The sequence below is a fragment of the Oncorhynchus keta genome, chromosome 23, assembly GCF_023373465.1.
Source record: "Oncorhynchus keta strain PuntledgeMale-10-30-2019 chromosome 23, Oket_V2, whole genome shotgun sequence".
Taxonomy (NCBI): domain Eukaryota; kingdom Metazoa; phylum Chordata; class Actinopteri; order Salmoniformes; family Salmonidae; genus Oncorhynchus; species Oncorhynchus keta.
In genome coordinates, this window is record NC_068443.1 from 9,961,690 (window position 1) to 9,983,994 (window position 22,305).

Sequence of the window (22,305 nt, forward strand, 5' to 3'; positions counted from 1 at the left end):
GATGTCACAGTGATAACTATTGGCCTTCACAAAGCTAATTGGGACAAGCTCAAAAATAACCCACCACTTTTCCAAAGGGAGTTATGAATAGCGCTTGAATAATAATTGATACAGCTAGAAACAGACAATATCCATCTCTATTTTAAGCACACTGCCTTTTCTTAGCATGCTATATCATGAGCCTAAATCATGTATTATGGATTTCCAAAGGCTGGGTATTGCGTGCGTACTGCTGTGATGACGCGCGAGTCAGGTGTTGCCATATATCACCCGGAGCTGTCCTGGTGCTGAAAACAGAATCGCTCGCGCTACGACTGGGAGGAGATGCTATACACGTTTACTACTGTCGTCTGAGCTACTTACCGAAAGGTACAAACTCATGCATGTCTTTTATTTCTCAAACAAAGATTACGATGTTTGTAAGTTATTTGTGGGCTTTCCAGCATTCCGTGTTTAGATTTTCTCTCTCAAGTTCTCATCTCTTATCAGATCTCGGCAATGGCTTGGAATTTAGTTGAATAACTGATAGCCTGATAGCTGTGTGCATGTTGTTGTGATGCATGTCAAGTAGTCTGATGCATTTTGACATTGGGCAACATTGAGATGAATGAATTATTATTATATCCTTCATAAAAGTGTTTAATCGAGATGGTTTGGAGAAAGGCAGCCACAAGCAAAAAAAGGTTGCCCTGACAACGGGCAGTGACTCATCCTGTGATGTAGTCTAGTCATTTAAAAACAGTGATTCACAAATATAGCCCACTTTTCCTTGGTGGGTGATTATATCCTGCTCTAGATATAACCTACTTTTTATCCTTTGTGCATTGAGTCATAGCATTCATCACTTATAAGGGTTGTCAATGAACTTGGCATGAATTGAAACGCAGATTTTTCATTAAAAGAATAATTTGCATTAGAGTGTGGTGGTAACCTCCTTAAAGAGTTAGAAGATTCTAAGAATTTGGAAGATAGAATCTCAGATCAAAATGTAAAAAATGTGCAGGCATATTATTGTTAAACTCAGCTCTCTCTCTCTCTGCTATATGAAGATGCTGTCACTCCCCAAGCTATCCACGGGGAAAACTGTTGTTCTCGCCTGCCTCCTCCATGCGTGCGCGTCCCTCCCCCGCCATCACAGGCTCAGAGGCGGGGAGTCCGAGGACCGGCAACCCGCTGCATACCCGCCCAGCTCAGACATGATCAAAGCCCTGGAGTACATCGAGAGCCTGAAGCAGCGGACAGATGGGGGCAGAGAGAGAGAGGAGCCAACAAGAGACTATGATGAGGTCGAAAAGTTCCACATCCTCCTCCAACTCGCCTCTCTCCAGGACAAAGGTGGACCCGAAAGGCAGTCTCCCTCGCCGACCCAGAGAGAGCAAGACATCCCGACTGAGCAGCTGGTGAGAGCCTTGCTCAGGACCCTCCAGGAGCAGCCCGCTAGTCCCCTCAGACCCGTTCCCGTGGTGCCGGGGAACGAACATCACACCCACAGGTACCAATCGGTGAACACAGGCAGCCCCGTAAACGCACCTGCCTACGGTGGCTTCCCGAGGCCACACAAGAAGTACCCGCTGATGTTCGAGGACGAAGAGAATAGGGACAGCGCCAAGCGCGCTACGGAGGACCTGGACGAACAATACACCCCTCAGAGCCTTGCCAACCTGCGCTCCATCTTCGAAGAGCTGGAGAAACTATCCACATCCAATGGCCAGAAGCGCGGAATCTTTGATGATGATGATGATGATGATGATTTATTCAGTCTGAGGAACCTGGCCTACGAGGATGTGGCAGGCGGGGAGGAGTGGATTCCTTTAGAGGAGCAGGTCGAGACGGAGGAAGTGGTAAACGGGAGCCACGATGAGTTCGACAGGGCACTGGAGCAGAACTATGACGAGGATGAAGAGGAGGAAGGCAATGGAATGCAGGTGCAGCGCAGAGCCAGCCAGGACAAAGAGGACCCAGAGGACAATACTAAACTAGTGGATTATTATCTGTTGAAGATACTGGAGATGAGTGAACATGAGACAGCCAAGAGGCAAGCTGGAGAGCAAAAACATAGAGTGATTCGCCACCCCTTGGTCGACCCCCAGGCTCTGAACGAGCTGTTAGAGATCTCCCTCAAGCTCCACATCCCCCCGGAGGACCTCATTGATATGCTGATCACAGAGGAGATCAGAAAACTAGAACGTCACCCGCAAGCCTCTTCCCGCTACAGGACCAAACCGAAAATCAGATACTACAGCCGGAGACTGCCAGTCAAAAACGCTCCTGAGGACATGGACGAGGAAGACTTCTTGAAAATCATTGAAATGGAAACCATCAGCAACGACTATCCTGTGAGTCGGAGGCCGCTCAAAAGTGTCTCTGTCCCGGCCAGGGTTTCAGCACCACCCGTCCCGGTGAGAGTTTCAGCACCAGCACCTCCTCCAAAAATCCCAGCTCAGTCCGGCCGAAGGGAAAACTTATTTATGTCGGAGCTCAACAAGATGCCTTTTAGGAGAGAAGCCGATGACGATGACGAGGCGGACGAAGACGAGATAACAACCTTTCTGGCGGCCAAAATATTAACGGAGTACCCTAGCACGATCAGCAAACGCGACACCCAATCTCAGGCGAACGGACAGTTTCCTTATGAGCTATACGAACAAGCCATGAAAGATTACTTTGACCAAGCGGACAGTGAGAAAGCAGGCATGCTGACAAAGAGAGATTCAGTAGCTAATGAGGAGGTAGTGGAGTCCACTGAGACGCAGGTGAAAGATGAGGTAACGCCAGAGACCGCGGCTCCAGAGTCCGAGAAAGAGGAGGAAAAGGAGCATCGCGGAAAACCGTTTTCTGGAATGTAAAGCTAAGATCGGAGGTCACACACGACATCCTCTACTGAAATATGAATAAGTCATGTTTATACTATCTCCAAATGACCCGTCTGCTGGACGTACTCTGATTTACATAAAATGTGTATATACATGAAGTAACATATATGAATTATATCAGTGTGCTGGGCATGGAGGCAAAGTGTGTTGTGTAAACATCTGGGTTTGTGACTTTCCAATCTTGTAACATTGTGAAAATGTAATTCACTGATATAGGCTAGAGAGTAAGACCGTCACCGTCCTGCCTTTCAACCCTGTAACGCTGCTCTGTAATCGCTCAACTCTCTCTATTGATGTGGTAATATATATGCTCATTTTGAAACCATTTTGTACGTGTTTAATAATGTGTGACGAGTTGGAGATGAATAAAGCGTCAGCGCCATTTTTCTTCTTGCTGCGCTGTGTGTTTCTTAATAAACACTGATCACTACAACAGTGATCAGAAATGCCTTCTCAATGATCATACATTGACTCACAGTGATGATTAGATATTGATGATCAGAAATGCCTTCTGAATGATCATACATTGACTCACAGTGATGATTAGATATTGATGATCAGAAATGCCTTCTCAATGATCATACATTGACTCACAGTGATGATTAGATATTGATGATCAGAAATGCCTTCTGAATGATCATACATTGACTCACAGTGATGATTAGATATTGATGATCAGAAATGCCTTCTGAATGATCATACATTGACTCACAGTGATGATTAGATATTGATGATCAGATATGCCTTCTGAATGAAGCTTGATTCCACAATGAAAGTGTGAGAAGTTCCTTTTTCACATCCCTCTTGAGCAAGCTTGAACCTGTGGACAATTCCCGAGGCAGAATCAACAGACTCGAGGTAAGATTATAAAGACAGTAAAAGTGTCGGTCTATAAATTCACAATTCTACTGATTGTGCTTGTTAATGTTTATCATCTAGTTTGTTTTTAAAACTTCAGCACCATGGACAGCTCCCGCAAATAAAATGTCAAATAATGATGAACATCAAATAGTCTATTCTACAACAGAAAAACAAATCATCAGAGGCTTCTGTATCAAAATACACATTTTAATTCCAAAGTCTTCACCATTCAAGATCCATAATTAGTTATATAAAAAAAACTGTGACATTCACCCAGATAAATAATCACTCCCTTTCCAAGATATAATCCTACAACAAGTCACACAGAAAAAGGCTAGTCTACAAGATGCATTTAAAACACAACTTCAAATACATATTTCTAAAAAGGCACTTCTTAAAATGTCAATACAGCGTACATATTTTGGAGAAAAAAAAAATGTGAGTATTGATTTTAATGATTGTCATAACCACCGTTTTCAGTAACCTCAATGTACATCGACGAGCAAGAGGGATGGGTGATCACACAGCATCAATATACATTTGATAATAGCTCAATCAATGAGTGTCTCCTACCAATTTATTGGTCATCATGTTATTGTCCTATTTGCAGAAACAAGATAGATTTCACTGCACTTCCCTACTTAAAAACACTTCCTGCCTGCCTCAGGACACAGATTCAGACACATCATTCTAGAACTCATAACTCCATGGTTCTGTACAGTAGTAAGACTTCCAGGTCTGTAATCGTTCAGATTCCTTCTGGTGTGTGTAGATCCATTTCCCCCAGTTGTTAGAATGCAGGCTTGCTCATGTATTCCTCCATGGTCTGGAGTGGAGAGACAGATGAAACGTGAGATCTCCAGATCAACAAGCCTTGTCCTAATGTGATGAATATTCATAGCCACACCTACATAACATCTAACCATAGAGGTAGAATGATTGTCATTCTAATTGAATGCATCTTACATCCCTGGAGACATAGGAGCGTAAACCGCCAACACAATGTAGACTACTCTGCTACGAACACAATCACAATCATTCACTTCTAACCTTTCGGTCCACATTCAAGGCCATCCAAGCTCCAGACCAAAATCACTGTTGTCAATCTCAGCCTATAGCAATGATGATGAAGGGTGGTGATGAAGATTAAAACGAGTGTGATGATGCAACAACGTCAGATAGCATGCACGTGCATCAGACTAGATCAAACAAGTTTGTTTTATTCCCCCGAAGCAAGAAGATGGTGTGAAACCAGGGCCACGCAGGGTGGGACTCTGGTTTGGTGCGTCTATAGCGCCACCGAGAGCTGGGGATAGACTGACAATACAGAAAACAGACATACTGCCAACGCTCAGACTTACAGCAACTGAAGAATAAAGGAAATAGAAGTATAATCTCCATCAGTCTCTGTTTCTGAGATAGGAGAGAAAAGAGGAGAGAAAAGAGGAGAGAAGAGGAGAGAAAAGAGAAAAGAGGAGAGAAGAGAGAAGAGAGAAGAGAGAAAAGAGAAAAGAGGAGAGAAAAGAGAAGAGGAGAGAAAAGAGAAGAGGAGAGAAAAGAGAGGAGAGAGGAGAGAAAAGAGAGGAGAGAAAAGAGAAAAGAGGAGAGAAAAGAGAGAAAAGAGGAGAGAAAAGAGAAAAGAGGAGAGAAAAGAGAGAAGACAAAAGAGAAAGGAGGAGAGAAAAGAGGAGAGAAAAGAGAAAAGAGGAGAGAAAAGAGAAAAGAGGAGAGAAAAGGAGAGAAAAGAGAAAAGAGGAGAGAAAAGAGAAAAGAGGAGAGAAAAGAGAAAAGAAAAGAGAAAAGAGGAGAGAAAAGAGAAAAGAGGAGAGAAAAGAGAAAAGAGAAGAGAAAAGAGAAAAGAGGAGAGAAAAGAGAAAAGAGGAGAGAAAAGAGAAAAGAGGAGAGAAAAGAGAAAAGAGGAGAGAAAAGAGAAGAGGAGAGAAAAGAGAAAAGAGGAGAGAAAAGAGAAGAGGAGAGAAAAGAGAGGAGAGGAGAGAGGAGAGAAAAGAGAGGAGAGAAAAGAGAGAAGAGGAGAGAAAAGAGAGGAGAGAAAAGAGAGAAGAGGAGAGAAGAGAAGAGAGAGAAGAGAGAGAAGAGAAAAGAGAAAAGAGGAGGAGAGAAAAGAGAGGAGAGAAAAGAGAAGAGAGAAAAGAGAGAAAAGAAGAGAGAGGAGAGAGAAAAGAAGAGAGAGGAGAGAGAAGAGAGGAGAGAAAAGAGAGAAGAGGAGAGAAGAGAGGAGAGAGAGGAGAGAAAAGAGGAGAGAAGAGAAGAGAGGAGAGAGGAGAGAGAGAATAGACAGAACAGGTCCATGAGTATTGGCACCAGTTAATATGGTTCATGAAGGGAAGCCTGTTAGCGGAGATTGACAGGAGAGCTCACCAGGAAGTCAGTTAGCTGCTGCACTACACATTATCAACCCATGCTGAAACAGTAACACTTTTTCAACAGTCCACTTTCACCTGGTATTACTAAGGAATTATAGGGTAAAATGGCTACTTTAGAGTACCTACTATAAATAATTCATTAAAATTGGTAACTACTTGTTACAAAATGGTATAGCTATGCGTGTGTTCAATCTCCAATAAACAAGAGGTTAATTATAGCTAATTATTATGTAATTACATATGTAAATACAAGATAAATATCAGACCGCAACATAGTCTCAGCTAAGATCGGAGGCAGAAATACTGATCCTAGATCAGATCGGAGGCAGAAATACTGATCCTAGATCAGATCGGAGGCAGAATTACTGATCCTAGATCAGATCGGAGGCAGAATTACTGATCCTAGATCAGATCGGAGGCAGAATTACGATCCTAGATCAGATCGGAGGCAGAATTACGATCCTAGATCAGATCGGAGACAGAATTACTGATCCTAGATCAGATCGGAGACAGAATTACTGATCCTAGATCAGATCGGAGACAGAATTCTGATCCTAGATCAGATCGGAGACAGAATTCCTGATCCTAGATCAGATCGGAGACAGAATTCCTGATCCTAGATCAGATCGGAGACAGAATTCCTGATCCTAGATCAGATCGGAGACAGAATTACTGATCCTAGATCAGATCGGAGACAGAATTCTGATCCTAGATCAGATCGGAGACAGAATTCTGATCCTAGATCAGATCGGAGACAGAATTCTGATCCTAGATCAGATCGGAGACAGAATTCTGATCCTAGATCAGATCGGAGACAGAATTCTGATCCTAGATCAGATCGGAGACAGAATTCTGATCCTAGATCAGTCCCTACTGGGCAGGTTCTATCCTGAGCGTGGCGTTTCTCTCACCTCCTGTAGCATGTCCGAGGCCTCGACGGAGCGGGCCACCACTAGTTTGGAAGTCTCCTGTACCTCTCCCCCTAATAGAAACTCATCCAGGATGAAGTAGGCCTTTTCAAAGTTAAAGATAATGTCCAGCTCACACACCTGCATGGGTAAAGGAAGAGGAAATCACCCAATGTTCACGAGGTACTATCCAGTCTAGCAGGAATCATTTTACTGTGTTAAATCATATCTACTACATAGGCAGTGCAGTTTCAGTCTAAGTTTGGGAAGAAATAGGCTGAAAGAGAAGGGAAGGAAATATGTGAGAGAAAGACAGAAAGACATAGTGAGAGAGAATGAGAGTGAAATAAAGAGAGTGCTGGATGAAAGAGAAGAAAGGTCGTCCCTCACGTACGTTGCCAAAGTACTTGTCCAACAGCTCCACATAGCGATGCAGCATCTCCAAGGCCAGAAGTTCATTCTCCTCAGCATCCAGACCACAGCAGAAATACAGACTGGCATACCTACAATGAGAGAGTAGTGGGGGGTAACAGGACAATACAACATTACAGTCAGAGAGTGGTGGGGGGGGGTAACAGGACAATACAACATTACAGTCAGAGAGTGGTGGGGGGGGTAACAGGACAATACAGCATTACAGTCAGAGAGTGGTGGGGGGTAACAGGACAATACAGCATTACAGTCAGAGAGTGGTGGGGGGGTAACAGGACAATACAACATTACAGTCAGAGAGTGGTGGGGGGGTAACAGGACAATACAGCATTACAGTCAGAGAGTGGTACAGGGGGTGGGGGGTAACAGGACAATACAGCATTACAGTCAGAGAGTGGTGGGGGGTAACAGGACAATACAACATTACAGTCAGAGAGTGGTGGGGGGTAACAGGACAATACAGCATTACAGTCAGAGAGTGGTGGGGGGTAACAGGACAATACAGCATTACAGTCAGAGAGTGGTGGGGGGTAACAGGTCAATACAGCATTACAGTTAGAGAGTGGTGGGGGGGTGACAGGGCAATACAACATTACAGTCAGAGAGTGGTGGGGGAGGGGGTAACAAGGACAATACAGCATTACAGTTAGAGAGTGGGGGGTAACAAGGACAATACAGCATTACAGTCAGAGAGTGGTGGGGGGTAACAAGGCAATACAGCATTACAGTCAGAGAGTGGTGGGGGGTGGGGGGTGACAGGCAATACAACATTACAGTCAGAGAGTGGTGGGGGGGGGGTAACAGGGCAATACAGCATTACAGGTAGAGAGTGGTGGGGGTAACAGGCAATACAGCATTACAGTCAGAGAGTGGTGGGGGGGGTAACAGGACAATACAGCATTACAGTCAGAGAGTGGTGGGGGGTAACAGGTCAATACAGCATTACAGTTAGAGAGTGGTGGGGGGGTGACAGGGCAATACAGCATTACAGTCAGAGAGTGGTGGGGGGGTAACAAGGCAATACAACATTACAGTTAGAGAGTGGGGGGTAACAAGGCAATACAACATTACAGTTAGAGAGTGGGGGGTAACAAGGCAATACAACATTACAGTTAGAGAGGGGGGGTAATAGGGCAATACAGCATTACAGTTAGAGGGGGGGGGTAACAAGGCAATACAGCATTACAGGTAGAGAGTGGGGGTAACAAGGCAATACAGCATTACAGTTAGAGAGTGGGGGGTAACAGGACAATACAGCATTACAGTCAGAGAGTGGTGGGGGGTAACAGGCAATACAACATTACAGTTAGAGAGTGGTGGGGGTAACAGGGCAATACAACATTACAGTTAGAGAGTGGGGGGTAACAGGGCAATACAACATTACAGTTAGAGAGTGGGGGGTAACAAGGCAATACAACATTACAGTTAGAGAGTGGGGGGGTAACAGGCAATACAACATTACAGTTAGAGAGTGGGGGGTAATAGGGCAATACAACATTACAGTTAGAGTGTGGGGGGTAACAGGGCAATACAGCATTACAGGTAGAGAGTGGGGGGTAACAAGGCAATACAACATTACAGTTAGAGAGTGGGGGGTAACAGGGCAATACAGCATTACAGGTCAGAGAGTGGGGGTAACAAGGCAATACAACATTACAGTTAGAGAGTGGTGGGGGGTAACAGGGCAATACAACATTACAGTTAGAGAGTGGGGGGGTAACAGGACAATACAGCATTACAGTCAGAGGTGGGGGGGTAACAGGACAATACAGCATTACAGTTAGAGAGGGGGGGTAACAGGGCAATACAGAATTACAGTTAGAGAGTGGTGGTGGGGTGGGGGGTAACAGGGCAATACAACATTACAGTCAGAGAGTGGGGGGTAACAAGGCAAAACAGCATTACAGGTAGAGCGTGGGGGGTAACAAGGCAATACAGCATTACAGTTAGAGAGTGGGGGGGTAACAAGGCAATACAGCATTACAGTTAGAGAGTGGGGGGGTAACAGGGCAATACAGAATTACAGTTAGAGAGTGGTGTGGGGGGGGTAACAGGGCAATACAACATTACAGTTAGAGAGTGGTGGGGGTAACAAGGCAATACAGCATTACAGTTAGAGAGTGGTGGGGGGTAACAAGGCAATACAGCATTACAGTTAGAGAGTGGGGGGGTAACAGGGCAATACAGAATTACAGTTAGAGAGTGGTGGTGGGGTGGGGGGTAACAGGGCAATACAACATTACAGTTAGAGAGTGGGGGGTAACAGGGCAATACAACATTACAGTTAGAGAGTGGGGGGTAACAAGGCAATACAACATTACAGTTAGAGAGTGGGGGGTAACAAGGCAATACAGCATTACAGTTAGAGAGGGGGGTAATAGGGCAATACAGCATTACAGGTAGAGAGTGGGGGGGTAACAGGGCAATACAGCATTACAGTTAGAGAGTGGTGTGTGGGGGGGTAACAAGGCAATACAACATTACAGTTAGAGAGTGGTGGGGGTAACAAGGCAATACAGCATTACAGTCAGAGAGTGGTGGGGGTAACAAGGCAATACAGCATTACAGTCAGAGAGTGGGGGTAACAAGGCAATACAACATTACAGTTAGAGAGTGGGGGGTAACAGGGCAATACAGCATTACAGTTAGAGAGTGGGGGGTAACAAGGCAATACAACATTACAGTTAGAGAGTGGGGGGTGGGGGGTAACAGGGCAATACAGCATTACAGTTAGAGAGTGGGGGGTAACAAGGCAATACAACATTACAGTTAGAGAGTGGGGGGTAATAGGGCAATACAGCATTACAGTCAGAGAGTGGGGGTAACAAGGCAATACAACATTACAGTTAGAGAGTGGGGGGTAATAGGGCAATACAGCATTACAGGTAGAGAGGGGGGTAACAAGGCAATACAGCATTACAGTTAGAGAGTGGGGGTAACAGGGCAATACAGAATTACAGGTAGAGAGTGGGGGTAACAAGGGCAATACAGCATTACAGTTAGAGAGTGGGGGGTAACCAGGCAATACAGCATTACAGTTAGAGTGGTGGTGGGGTGGGGGGTAACAGGGCAATACAGAATTACAGTTAGAGAGTGGTGGTGGGGTGGGGGGGGGTAACAGGGCAAAACAACATTACAGTTAGAGAGTGGGGGGTAACAAGGCAATACAGCATTACAGTTAGAGAGTGGTGGGGGTAACAGGGCAATACAGCATTACAGTTAGAGAGTGGTGGGGGTAACAAGGCAATACAGCATTACAGTTAGAGAGTGGTGGGGGTAACAAGGCAATACAGCATTACAGTTAGAGAGTGGTGGGGGTAACAAGGCAATACAGCATTACAGTTAGAGAGTGGTGGGGAGGGGGGTAACAGGGCAATACAGCATTACAGTTAGAGAGTGGTGGTGGGGTGGGGGGTAACAGGGCAATACAGCATTACAGTCAGAGAGTGGGGGGGGGGGTAACAGGTCAATACAACATTACAGTTAGAGAGTGGGGGGGAAGGGGGTAATAGGGCTGGGGTAATTTAATATGAATAAGAGGAAACCACTTGAATACTTAGATTTTGACATGCAACCTGAGATAAATAGTAAGCAAATCTAGTTCTCCTCTTCACTTCCTCCCCTCCCCACTTCTTGTAGACGATTTTCAGGTCCTTCCTCCCTGTCCTCCCCTCCTCACCTCTTGTAGACAATCTTTAGGTCTTTCCAGTGCAGGAAGTTGCAGGAGCGTGGTTTCCGTGCCAACACCATGGTGGTCATGTCCCTGGTGATCTTCTTCTTCTCTCGCTCGGGGATGGGCGTGAACCACTTCTGGAGACGGAGCTTGCCCTGGCGACTGAAGAGGAGCAGGAAACGCATCTAAAAGGGCGAGATGGGTTAGGAGAGGACATGCAGAGAGGAGAGAAAAATATAGGGCAGAACGCTGGGTTCCAATATTTATCTTTCAAACCTTCATTCAGGTAGTTGGGTGAAAACCCTGGAATGAGTAGGTGTGTCCAAACTGTTGACTGGTACTGTACACAGTTGAAGTCAGAAGTTTACATACACCTTAGCCAAATACATTTAAACTCAGTTTTTCAGAATTACTGACATTTAATCCTAGTAGAAATTCTGTCTTAGGTCAGTTAGGATCCCCACTTTACTTGTGAGAGATTGTGAAATGTCAGAATAATAGTAGAGAGAATGATTTATTTCAGCTTTTATTTGTTTCATCACATTCCCAGTGGGTCAGAAGTTTACATACACTCAATTAGTATTTGGTAGCCTTCCACAATAAGTTGGGTGAATTTTGGCCCATTCCTCCTGACAGAGCTGAGCTGGTGAAACTGAGTCAGGTTTGTAGGCCTCCTTGTGTAACCGATGTGAAATGGCTAGCTAGTTAGCGGTGTTCGCGCTAAATAGCGTTTCAATCGGTGACGTCACTCGCTCTGAGACCTTGGAGTAGTGGTTCCCCTTGCTCTGCAAGGGCCGCGGCTTTTGTGGAGCGATGGGTAACGTTGCTTCGAGGGTGACTGTTGATGATGTGTGCAGATGGTCCCTGGTTCGAGCCCGGCGAGGGGACGGTCTAAAGTTATACTGTTACACTTACACACGCTTTTTCAGTTCTGCCAACAGACTTTCTATAAGATTGAGGTCAGGGCTTTGTGATGGCCATTTCAATACCTTGACTTGCCTTGTTGTCCTTAAGCCATTTTGCCACAACTTTGAAAGTATGCTTGGGGTCATTGTCCATTTGGAAGACCCATTTCCGACCAAGCTTTAATTTCCTGACTGATGTCTTGAGATGTTGCTTCAATATATCCACATCATTTTCCTTCCTCATGTTGCCATCTATTTTGTGACGTGCACCAGTCCCCTCCTGCAGCAAAGCACCCCCACAACATGATGCTACCACCCCCGTGCTTCACGGTTGGGATGGTGTTCTTCAGCTTGCAAGCCTCCCCCTTTTTCCTTCAAACATAACAATGGTCATTATGGCCAAACAGTTCTAGTTTTGTTTCATCGGACCAGAGGACATTTCTCCAAAAACTACGATCTTTGTCCCCATGTGCAGTTGCAAACCGTAGTCTGGCTTTTTTATGGCGGTTTTGAAGCAGTTGCTTCTTCCTTGCTGAGCGGCCTTTCAGGTTATGTTGATATAGGACTCGTTTTACTGTGGATATAGATACTTTTGTACCTGTTTCCTCCAGCAAGGTCCTTTGCTGTTGTTCTGGGATTGATTTGCACTTTTCGCACCAAAGTACGTTCATCTCTAGGAGAAATCGCCTTTCTGAGCGGTGTGACGGCTGCGTGGTCCCATGGTGTTTATACTTGCGTACTATTGTTTGTACAGATGAACGTGGTACCTTCAGGCACTTGGAAATTCCTCCCAAGGATGAACCAGACTTGTTTTTTAACTGAGGTCTTGGCTGATTTCTTTTGATTTTCCCATGATGTCAAGCAAAGAGGCACTGAGTTTGAAGGTAGGCTTTGAAATAAATCCACAGGTACACCTCCAATTCACTCAAATGATGTCAATTAGCCCATCAGAAGCTTCTAAAGCATGACATAACTTTCTGGAATTTTTCCAAGCTGTTTAAAGGCACAGTCAACATAGTGTATGTAAACTTCTGACCCACTGGAATTGTGATAGAGTGAATTATAAGTGAAATAATCTGTCTGTAAACAATTGTTGGAAAAATGACTTGTGTCATGCACAAAGTATATGTCTTAACCGACATACCAAAACTATAGTTTGTTAACAAGAAATTTGTGGAGTGGTTGAAAAACAAGTTTTAATGACTCCAACCTAAGTGTATGTAAACTTCTGACTTCAACTGTATAGTACTGTATATAGTACCAGCTTGGACACACCTACTCATTCAAAGGTTTTTCTTTATTTTGATTCTGATTACAGTGACAGTGTTTTTGTAATCGGATTACATGTAAACTGATGAGATGTAATCATTACTCCCCTGTACCCAACCTCTTTCATTTAGTAATACTGTTTTGCTTCCAAGAGAACTCAAGAGACGTGCTAGTGCTGTTTAGAGAGTGTGTTTCCTTGCTTTGTTCAGCTGGATGTCCAGTTTGATATTCATTAGAATATAGCCACATCATTTTCCTCTGGTTTCATCTTCCTCTATTTTTGACTTCAGAGGACCGCAGCTGCACAAGCACCCCTGAGGACATCATGATGACTACCAGAGGACCTTCAGCTGGACAAGGTGTTCTTCTGAGGACATCTATTTTCCTTCAAACATGGACAAGCTTTCATTGAGGACATCTATTTTGTTTCATCGGACCCAGCTGGACAATTTCTCTGAGGACATCTATTGTTGATGTGAGAGGACCGCAGCTGGACAAGCTTTCTCTGAGGACATCTATTGTTGACTTCCAGAGGACGGCAGCTGGACAGGTTTGTCTGAGGACATCTATTTTGACTTCAGAGGACCGCAGCTGGACAAGCTTTCTCTGAGGACATCTATTGTTGACTTGAGAGGACCGCAGCTGGACAAGCTTTCTCTGAGGACATCTATTGTTGACTTGAGAGGACCGCAGCTGGTCCCATGGTGTTTATACGCAGCTGAGGACATCTATTGTTTGACAGATGACGTGGTACCTTCAGGCACTTGGAAATTCCTCCCAAGGATGACATCCAGACTTGAGAGGACCGCAGCTGGACAAGCTTTCTTTTGATTTTCATCTATTGATGTCAAGCAAGGAGGCAGCTGGACAAGTTTGAAGGACATCTAGGACTTGAAGGACATCCAGCTGGACAAGCTTTCTCTGAGGACATCATTTTGACATCAGAGGACCTTCTAAAGCCATGACAAGCTTTTCTGAGGACATCTATTGTTGACTTGAGAGGACCGCAGCTGGACAAGCTGTTTGAGGACATCTATTGTTGACTTGAGAGGACCCAGCTGGACAATTTTCTGAGGACATTATGAGAGGACCGCAGCTGAAATAAGCTTTCTGTAAACATCTATTGTTGAAAGAGGACCGCAGCTGGACAAGCTTTCTTGAGGACATCTATTGTTGACTTAACAGAGGACCGCAGCTGGACAAGTGGTCTGAGGACATCTATTGTTGACTTCAGAGGACCGCAGCTGGACAAGCTTTTCTGAGGACATCTATTGTTGACTTATAGAGGACCGCAGCTGGACAAGCTCATTCTGAGGACATCTATTTTGACTTCAGAGGACCGCAGCTGGACAAGCTTTTCTGAGGACATCTATTGATGACTTAAGAGGACCGCAGCTGGACAAGCTTTCATCTGAGGACATCTATTTTGACTTCAGAGGACCGCAGCTGGACAAGCTTTCTGAGGACATCTATTGTTGACTTCAGAGGACCGCAGCTGGACAAGCTTTCTCTGAGGACATCCATTGTTGACTTCAGAGGACCGCAGCTGCTTTCATCTTCATCTATTGTTGACTTCAGAGGACCGCAGCTGGACAAGCTTTCTCTGAGGACATCTATTGTTGACTTCAGAGGACCGCAGCTGGACAAGCTTTCTCTGAGGACATCTATTGTTGACTTGAGAGAGGACCGCAGCTGGACAAGCTTTCTCTGAGGACATCTATTGTTGACTTGAGAGGACTGCAGCTGGACAAGCTTTCTCTGAGGACATCTATTGTTGACTTGAGAGGACCGCAGCTGGACAAGCTTTCTCTGAGGACATCTATTGTTGACTTGAGAGGACCGCAGCTGGACAAGCTTTCTCTGAGGACATCTATTGTTGACTTCAGAGGACCGCAGCTGGACAAGCTTTCTCTGAGGACATCTATTGTTGACTTCAGAGGACCGCAGCTGGACAAGCTTTCTCTGAGGACATCTATTGTTGACTTGAGAGGACCGCAGCTGGACAAGCTTTCTCTGAGGACATCTATTGTTGACTTCAGAGGACCGCAGCTGGACAAGCTTTCTCTGAGGACATCTATTGTTGACTTCAGAGGACCGCAGCTGGACAAGCTTTCTCTGAGGACATCTATTGTTGACTTGAGAGGACCGCAGCTGGACAAGCTTTCTCTGAGGACATCTATTGTTGACTTGAGAGGACCGCAGCTGGACAAGCTTTCTCTGAGGACATCTATTGTTGACTTCAGAGGACCGCAGCTGGACAAGCTTTCTCTGAGGACATCTATTGTTGACTTCAGAGGACCGCAGCTGGACAAGCTTTCTCTGAGGACATCTATTGTTGACTTGAGAGGACCGCAGCTGGACAAGCTTTCTCTGAGGACATCTATTGTTGACTTCAGAGGACCGCAGCTGGACAAGCTTTCTCTGAGGACATCTATTGTTGACTTCAGAGGACCGCAGCTGGACAAGCTTTCTCTGAGGACATCTATTGTTGACTTCAGAGGACCGCAGCTGGACAAGCTTTCTCTGAGGACATCTATTGTTGACTTGAGAGGACCGCAGCTGGACAAGCTTTCTCTGAGGACATCTATTGTTGACTTGAGAGGACTGCAGCTGGACAAGCTTTCTCTGAGGACATCTATTGTTGACTTGAGAGGACTGCAGCTGGACAAGCTTTCTCTGAGGACATCTATTGTTGACTTCAGAGGACCGCAGCTGGACAAGCTTTCTCTGAGGACATCTATTGTTGACTTGAGAGGACCGCAGCTGGACAAGCTTTCTCTGAGGACATCTATTGTTGACTTCAGAGGACCGCAGCTGGACAAGCTTTCTGACTTGAGGACTTCTATTGTTGACTTCAGAGGACCGCAGCTGGACAAGCTTTCTCTGAGGACATCTATTGTTGACTTCAGAGGACCGCAGCTGGACAAGCTTTCTCTGAGGACATCTATTGTTGACTTCAGAGGACCGCAGCTGGACAAGCTTTCTCTGAGGACATCTATTGTTGACTTGAGAGGACCGCAGCTGGACAAGCTTTCTCTGAGGACATCTATTGTTGACTTGAGAGGACCGCAGCTGGACAAGCTTTCTCTGAGGACATCTATTGTTGACTTGAGAGGACCGCAGCTGGACAAGCTTTCTCTGAGGACATCTATTGTTGACTTCAGAGGACCGCAGCTGGACAAGCTTTCTCTGAGGACATCTATTGTTGACTTCAGAGGACCGCAGCTGGACAAGCTTTCTCTGAGGACATCTATTGTTGACTTCAGAGGACCGCAGCTGGACAAGCTTTCTCTGAGGACATCTATTGTTGACTTCAGAGGACCGCAGCTGGACAAGCTTTCTCTGAGGACATCTATTGTTGTCGACTGTTAAACGACGCCAGCAAAGCCATACAGAATACACAATATAGAAATTAATTAACTTAACATAAATGTGTTTCCTTCTTAACCTTGCACTGCAGATGTGTATAGTTGTTAATGAATGGCAGCAAAGCCATTGATATTTCAGGGACTTGAGGCATCGTGACAGTAGGACAGAGACTAGGATATATAAAGAACATAGGATTAGAAGTTCTGCTATTAAAACGTTATACCTTTCTAAATGTAGGGAGACGTACAGGGCATTCAGAAAGTATTCACACCCCTTGATTGTTTCCACATCTTGTTGTGTTACAGCCTGAAATGAAAATGGATCAATTTGAGACTGTGTGTCACTGGACTACACAATATACCCCAACATGTCAAAGCAGAATTATGTTTTTAGAAACTTAAAAAAAATGTATTAAACATGTAAATCTGAAATGTCTTTGAATCAATAAGTATTGGACCCATTTGTTATGGCCTAAATATGCTGAACAAGTCACATAATAAGTTGCATGGACTCTATAATAGTGTGACATGTTTTTTTGAACGACTACCTCATCTCTGTACCCAACACATGTATCTGTAAGCTCTGTTGAGCAGTGAATTTACAACACAGATTCAACCACAAAGACCAGGGAGGTTTTCCAATGCCTCACAAAGATGGGCACCTATTGGTAGATGGGTCAAAATAAATCAAAACATTGAATATGGCTTTGTGCATGGTGAAGTTATTAATTACACTTTGGATGGTGTATCAATACACCCAGTCACTACAAAGATAAAGATCAAATCAAATTGTATTTGCACCAGATCACTGTGGAGCTATATACAGGGAATACCAGATCACTGTGGAGCTATATACAGGGAATACCAGATCACTGTGGAGCTATATACAGGGAGTACCAGATCACTGTGGAGCTATATACAGGGAGCACCAGATCACTGTGGAGCTATATACAGGGAATACCAGATCACTGTGGAACTATATACAGGGAGTACCAGATCACTGTGGAACTATATACAGGGAGTACCAGATCACTGTGGAGCTATATACAGGGAGCACCAGATCACTGTGGTCCTTCTGTAGCTCATAGAGCATACAGGGTAGTGGGGAGGGACCACCAGATCACTGTGGAGCTGCTAAATGGCATATATATATACAGGAGTACCAGATCACTGTGGAGCTATATACAGGAGCACCAGATCACTGTGGAGCTATATACAGAATCAAAGTGGAGCTATATACAGGGAGCACCAGATCAAAGTGGAGCTATATACAGGGAGTACCAGATCACTGTGGAGCTATATACAGGGAGTACCAGATCACTGTGGAGCTATATACAGGGAGTATCAGTACCAGATCAAAGTGGAGCTATATACAGGGAGTACCAGATCAAAGTAGAGCTATATACAGGGAGTACCAAATCAAAGTGGAGCTATATACAGGGAGTACCAGATCACTGTGGAGCTATATACAGGGAGTATCAGTACCAGATCACTGTGGAGCTATATACAGGGAGTATCAGTACCAGATCAATGTGGAGCTATATACAGGGAGTACCAGATCACTGTGGAGCTATATACAGGGAGTACCAGAACACTGTGGAGCTATATACAGGGAGTACCAGATCACTGTGGAGCTATATACAGGGAGTACCAGTACCAGATCAATGTGGAGCTATATACAGGAGTACCAGATCACTGTGGAGCTATATACAGGGAGTACCAGATCACTGTGGAGCTATATACAGGAGTACCAGATCACTGTGGAGCTATATACAGGAGTACCAGTACCATATCAATGTGGAGCTATATACAGGAGTACCAGATCACTGTGGAGATACAGGAGCACCACTGTGGAGCTATATACAGGGAGTACCAGATCACTGTGGAGCTATATACAGGGAGTACCAGATCAAAGTGGAGCTATATACAGGGAGTACCAGATCACTGTGGAGCTATATACAGGGAGTACCAGATCACTGTGGAGCTATATACAGGGCGTACCAGATCACTGTGGAGCTATATACAGGGAGTACCAGATCACTGTGGAGCTATATACAGGGAGTACCAGATCACTGTGGAGCTATATACAGGGAGTATCAGTACCAGATCAAAGTGGAGCTATATATAGGGAGTACCAGATCACTGTGGAGCTATATACAGGGAGTACCAGATCACTGTGGAGCTATATACAGGGAATACCAGATCGATATGGAACTATATACAGGGAGTATCAGTACCAGATCAAAGTGGAGATTTACAGGCCTCTCTCATCTTTTTAAGTGGGAGAACGTGCACAATTGGTGGCTGACCAAAAACGTTTTTTTTGCCCCAAAAATCCAGAAAATCACATTGTAGGATTTTTAATTCATTTATTTTCAAATTATGGTGGAAAATAAGTATTTGGTCAATAACAAAAGTTTATCTCAATCATTTTTTACCAAAAAGTTATATTTTGGTTTCATCTGACCATATGACATTCTCCCAATCGTCTTCTGGATCATCCAAATGCTCTCTAGCAAACTTCAGACGGGCCTGGACATGTACTGGCTTAAGCAGGGGGACACGTCTGGCACTGCAGGATTTGAGTCCCTGGTGGCGTAGTGTGTTACTGATGGTAGGCTTTGTTACTTTGGTCCCAGCTCTCTGCAGGTCTTTCACTAGGTTCCCCCGTGTGGTTCTGGGATTTTTGCTCACCGTTCTTGTGATCATTTTGACCCCACGGGGTGAGATCTTGCGTGGAGCCCCAGATCGAGGGAGATTATCAGTGGTCTTGTATGTCTTCCATTTCCTAATAATTGATCCCACAGTTGATTTCTTCAAACCAAGCTGCTTACCTATTGCAGATTCAGTCTTCCCAGCCTGGTGCAGGTCTACAATTCTGTTTCTGGTATCCTTTGACAGCTCTTTGGTCTTGGCCATAGTGGAGTTTGGAGTGTGACTGTTTGAGGTTGTGGACAGGTGTCTTTTATACTGAAAACAAGTTCAAATAGGTGCCATTAATACAGGTAACGATTGGAGGACAGAGGAGCCTCTTAAAGAAGAAGTTACAGGTCTGTGAGAGCCAGAAATCTTGCTTGTTTGTAGGTGACCAAATACTTTTTTTCCACCATAATTTTCAAATAAATAAATTTAAAATCCTACAATGTGATTTTTATCTTCTTGTTTTGTCTGTCATTGTTGAAGTGTACCTATGATGGAAATTACAGGCCTCTCTCATCTTTTTAAGTGGGAGAACGTGCACAATTGGTGGCTGACTAAATACTTTTTTGCCCCACTGTATACTGTTTCCTATACTATTCTATAGTATCTCATTCACTTAATAATGCAAACATATCTTGCATTACTCATCTCATATGTATATACTGTTTCCTATACTATTTTTCTGTATCTTAGTCCATTCCGCTCTGACATCTTAATTCATTCCTACTTAGATTTGTGTGTATTGGGTATATATTGGGTAATTTGTTAGATATTACTTGTTAGATTTTACTGCTCTGTCAGAGCTAGAAGCACAAGCATTTAGCTACACCTGCAATAACATCTGCAAATCACGTGTATGTGACCAATACAATGAGATTTTGATTAATGGCTGTGATAGGAGAAAACTGAGGATGGATCAACAACATTGTAGTTACTCCACAATACTAACCTAAATGACAGAGTGAAAAGAAGGATGCCTGTACAGAATACACATATTCCAAAACATGCATCCTGTTTGCAATAAGGAACTAAAAAAGTTAAACTGCAAAAACAAATTGCAAATAAATTAACTTTATGTCCTGAATACAAAGCGTTATGTTATTCAACACACCACTGAGTACAAATTCATATTTCAAGCATGGTGGTGGCTGCATCTGCTAGGACTAGGGAGGTTTTTTGTTTGTTGATAAAAATAAAACAGAATATAGCGCAAGCAAAATCCCAGCAGAAAACTTGGTTCAGTCTGCTTTCCACCAGACACTGGGAGACACATTCATCATTCAGCAGGACAATAACCTAAAACACAAGGACAAATATACATTGGAGTTGCTTACCGAAATAACATTGGCCTAGTTATGATTTAAATTGGCTTGAAAATGTATGGCAAGACTTGAAAATGGCTGTCTGGCAATGATCAACAACCAATGTGATTTTTTTGTTGTACAATCCAGGTGTGCAAAGCTCTCAGAAAGTTATCCAGGAAGAACCACAACTGCAGAATGTGATTCTAACATGTATTGACTCAGGGGTGTGTTACTTATGTAAATGGAGTTTTTCCATATTTAATTATCAATACATTTACTAAAATGTCTAAAAACATGTTTTCACTTTGTCATTATGGAGTATCGTGTGTAGATGGGTGAGAAAAAATAATCATTTAATCCATTTTGAATTCAGGATGTAACACAACAAATGTGGAATAAGTCAAGGGGTATAAATAGTTTATGAAAACACTACTTACAGTTATTGAAAGGGCAAGGCAGTCCCAAATAGGCTATGACGCCTAAACTGTATAAACATATCCCAGGTTGCCACTGTCACCGGGGCTGTGCAGAGTCGCCTGCCAAGCGACAAGTGACGGAATATGTTCCACAGGAGGGAAATACCCTTTACTTCCGACTGTCCCTTCCGCAGAAATACTGTCGCATATCCATTCAAAGCCCATCAAACATTTAGAATAAACGATGTATTTATAATCAATATATTTATAGTGTATAGAGAGGGCAAACGATAAATGACAAATATACAGTTGAAACTGACTCAGAAATCCTAAACAAACACCTGGCAGCTAATGTACAGGTACAGTCTAGTGACTGTCAGAATAGTCTGACTCAATACTAAATTAGAACAGCGCGTCATGCACCGGAAAAAAACGAAAACCAACACTAACTCACCACTTTGAGGATTTTTGGGGGGGATCGTTTTTAGTAAATAAAAGTTCGTAAAATAGTTTCACCTCGCACAGCGTGTCTGACAACTGAAGGGGCGCATATCTGTCGTTGTTCCTCCAGAACGCTCGCTGACCTCCGAGCTGAACGGGTACAACTCCTCCCTCCTGGATCCTGTGGGGATTAGCCCCTACGTCACCAGCCCTCTTTTTATGGATTGGATGTGAGCTTTACACCTGTTCAATGCTGTACGGGAGGTGGTTACTGTACCAGGCTAGGCCGTTAACACTAACCTATGCGTGAGAGTATTCTATGCTGGTCCTCGTTTCAAGATCATGATGAAATATTTGTCTGTTTATGATCATCTGCAATTGTCAGGCTACTACTCTCACTGTAGGCTATATATTCATTTAGATCACCGTATGGCACTACCAGACATACACAACCCCTGTTTTAACTCACATTACAATAGTCCCATTGACAGACAAAGTGCCTTGTCATGTGAGGTTGGTTTCTCCTTCAGTCACACAACAGCTGACCCATTCTATAAAGGTGTCACACAGCAGCTGACCCATTCTATAAAGGTGTCACACAGCAGCTGACCCATTCTATAAAGGTGTCACACAGCAGCTGACCCATTCTATAAAGGTGTCACACAGCAGCTGACCCATTCTATAAAGGTGTCACACAGCAGCTGACCCATTCTATAAAGGTGTCACACAGCAGCTGACCCATTCTATAAAGGTGTCACACAGCAGCTGACC

General features: G+C 44.1%; 2 protein-coding genes across 10 annotated transcripts; one reads left to right on the plus strand and one right to left on the minus strand.

Moving 5' to 3' along the window:
- Nucleotides 1-238: 238 nt before the first annotated feature.
- LOC118378568 (secretogranin-2-like) lies at nt 239-3,268 on the plus strand. Its single transcript, XM_035765552.2, has 2 exons — nt 239-369; nt 1,050-3,268. Exon 2 carries the CDS (start codon nt 1,050-1,052, stop codon nt 2,844-2,846), a length of 1,797 nt encoding a protein of 598 aa, XP_035621445.1. The 5' UTR covers nt 239-369; the 3' UTR covers nt 2,847-3,268.
- Nucleotides 3,269-3,920: 652 nt separating this feature from the next.
- On the minus strand, nt 3,921-21,714 carry LOC118378567 (AP-1 complex subunit sigma-3-like). 9 transcript variants are annotated; one of them, XM_052476281.1, is made up of 8 exons: nt 21,548-21,707; nt 21,115-21,213; nt 16,898-16,980; nt 11,138-11,316; nt 7,421-7,529; nt 7,030-7,167; nt 5,096-5,147; nt 3,921-4,560 (listed from the first exon to the last, which is right to left on the minus strand). In XM_052476281.1, the coding sequence occupies exons 4-8, from the start codon at nt 11,314-11,316 to the stop codon at nt 4,376-4,378; spliced, it is 663 nt and encodes a 220-aa protein (XP_052332241.1). In that variant the 5' UTR covers nt 16,898-16,980; nt 21,115-21,213; nt 21,548-21,707; the 3' UTR covers nt 3,921-4,375. The 9 variants fall into 9 exon arrangements, with proteins under 9 accessions (XP_052332241.1, XP_052332242.1, XP_052332243.1 ...); XM_052476282.1 differs by lacking the exon at nt 21,115-21,213; XM_052476283.1 differs by lacking the exon at nt 16,898-16,980.
- Between the last annotated feature and the right edge of the window lie 591 nt (nt 21,715-22,305).

Excerpts from the sequence above, each read along its gene's own strand:
- LOC118378568 (XM_035765552.2), top strand. The coding sequence starts at position 1,050 with ATGCTGTCACTCCCCAAGCTATCCACGGGGAAAACTGTTGTTCTCGCC.
- LOC118378567 (XM_052476284.1), bottom strand. The coding sequence starts at position 11,316 with ATGCGTTTCCTGCTCCTCTTCAGTCGCCAGGGCAAGCTCCGTCTCCAG. Across the intron at positions 7,530-11,137 it reads CTAAAGATTGTCTACAAGAG|GTATGCCAGTCTGTATTTCT; the intron begins GTGAGGAGGGGA and ends CTCTCATTGTAG. Across the intron at positions 4,561-5,095 it reads TCCTTTATTCTTCAGTTGCT|ACCATGGAGGAATACATGAG; the intron begins GTAAGTCTGAGC and ends TCTCCACTCCAG.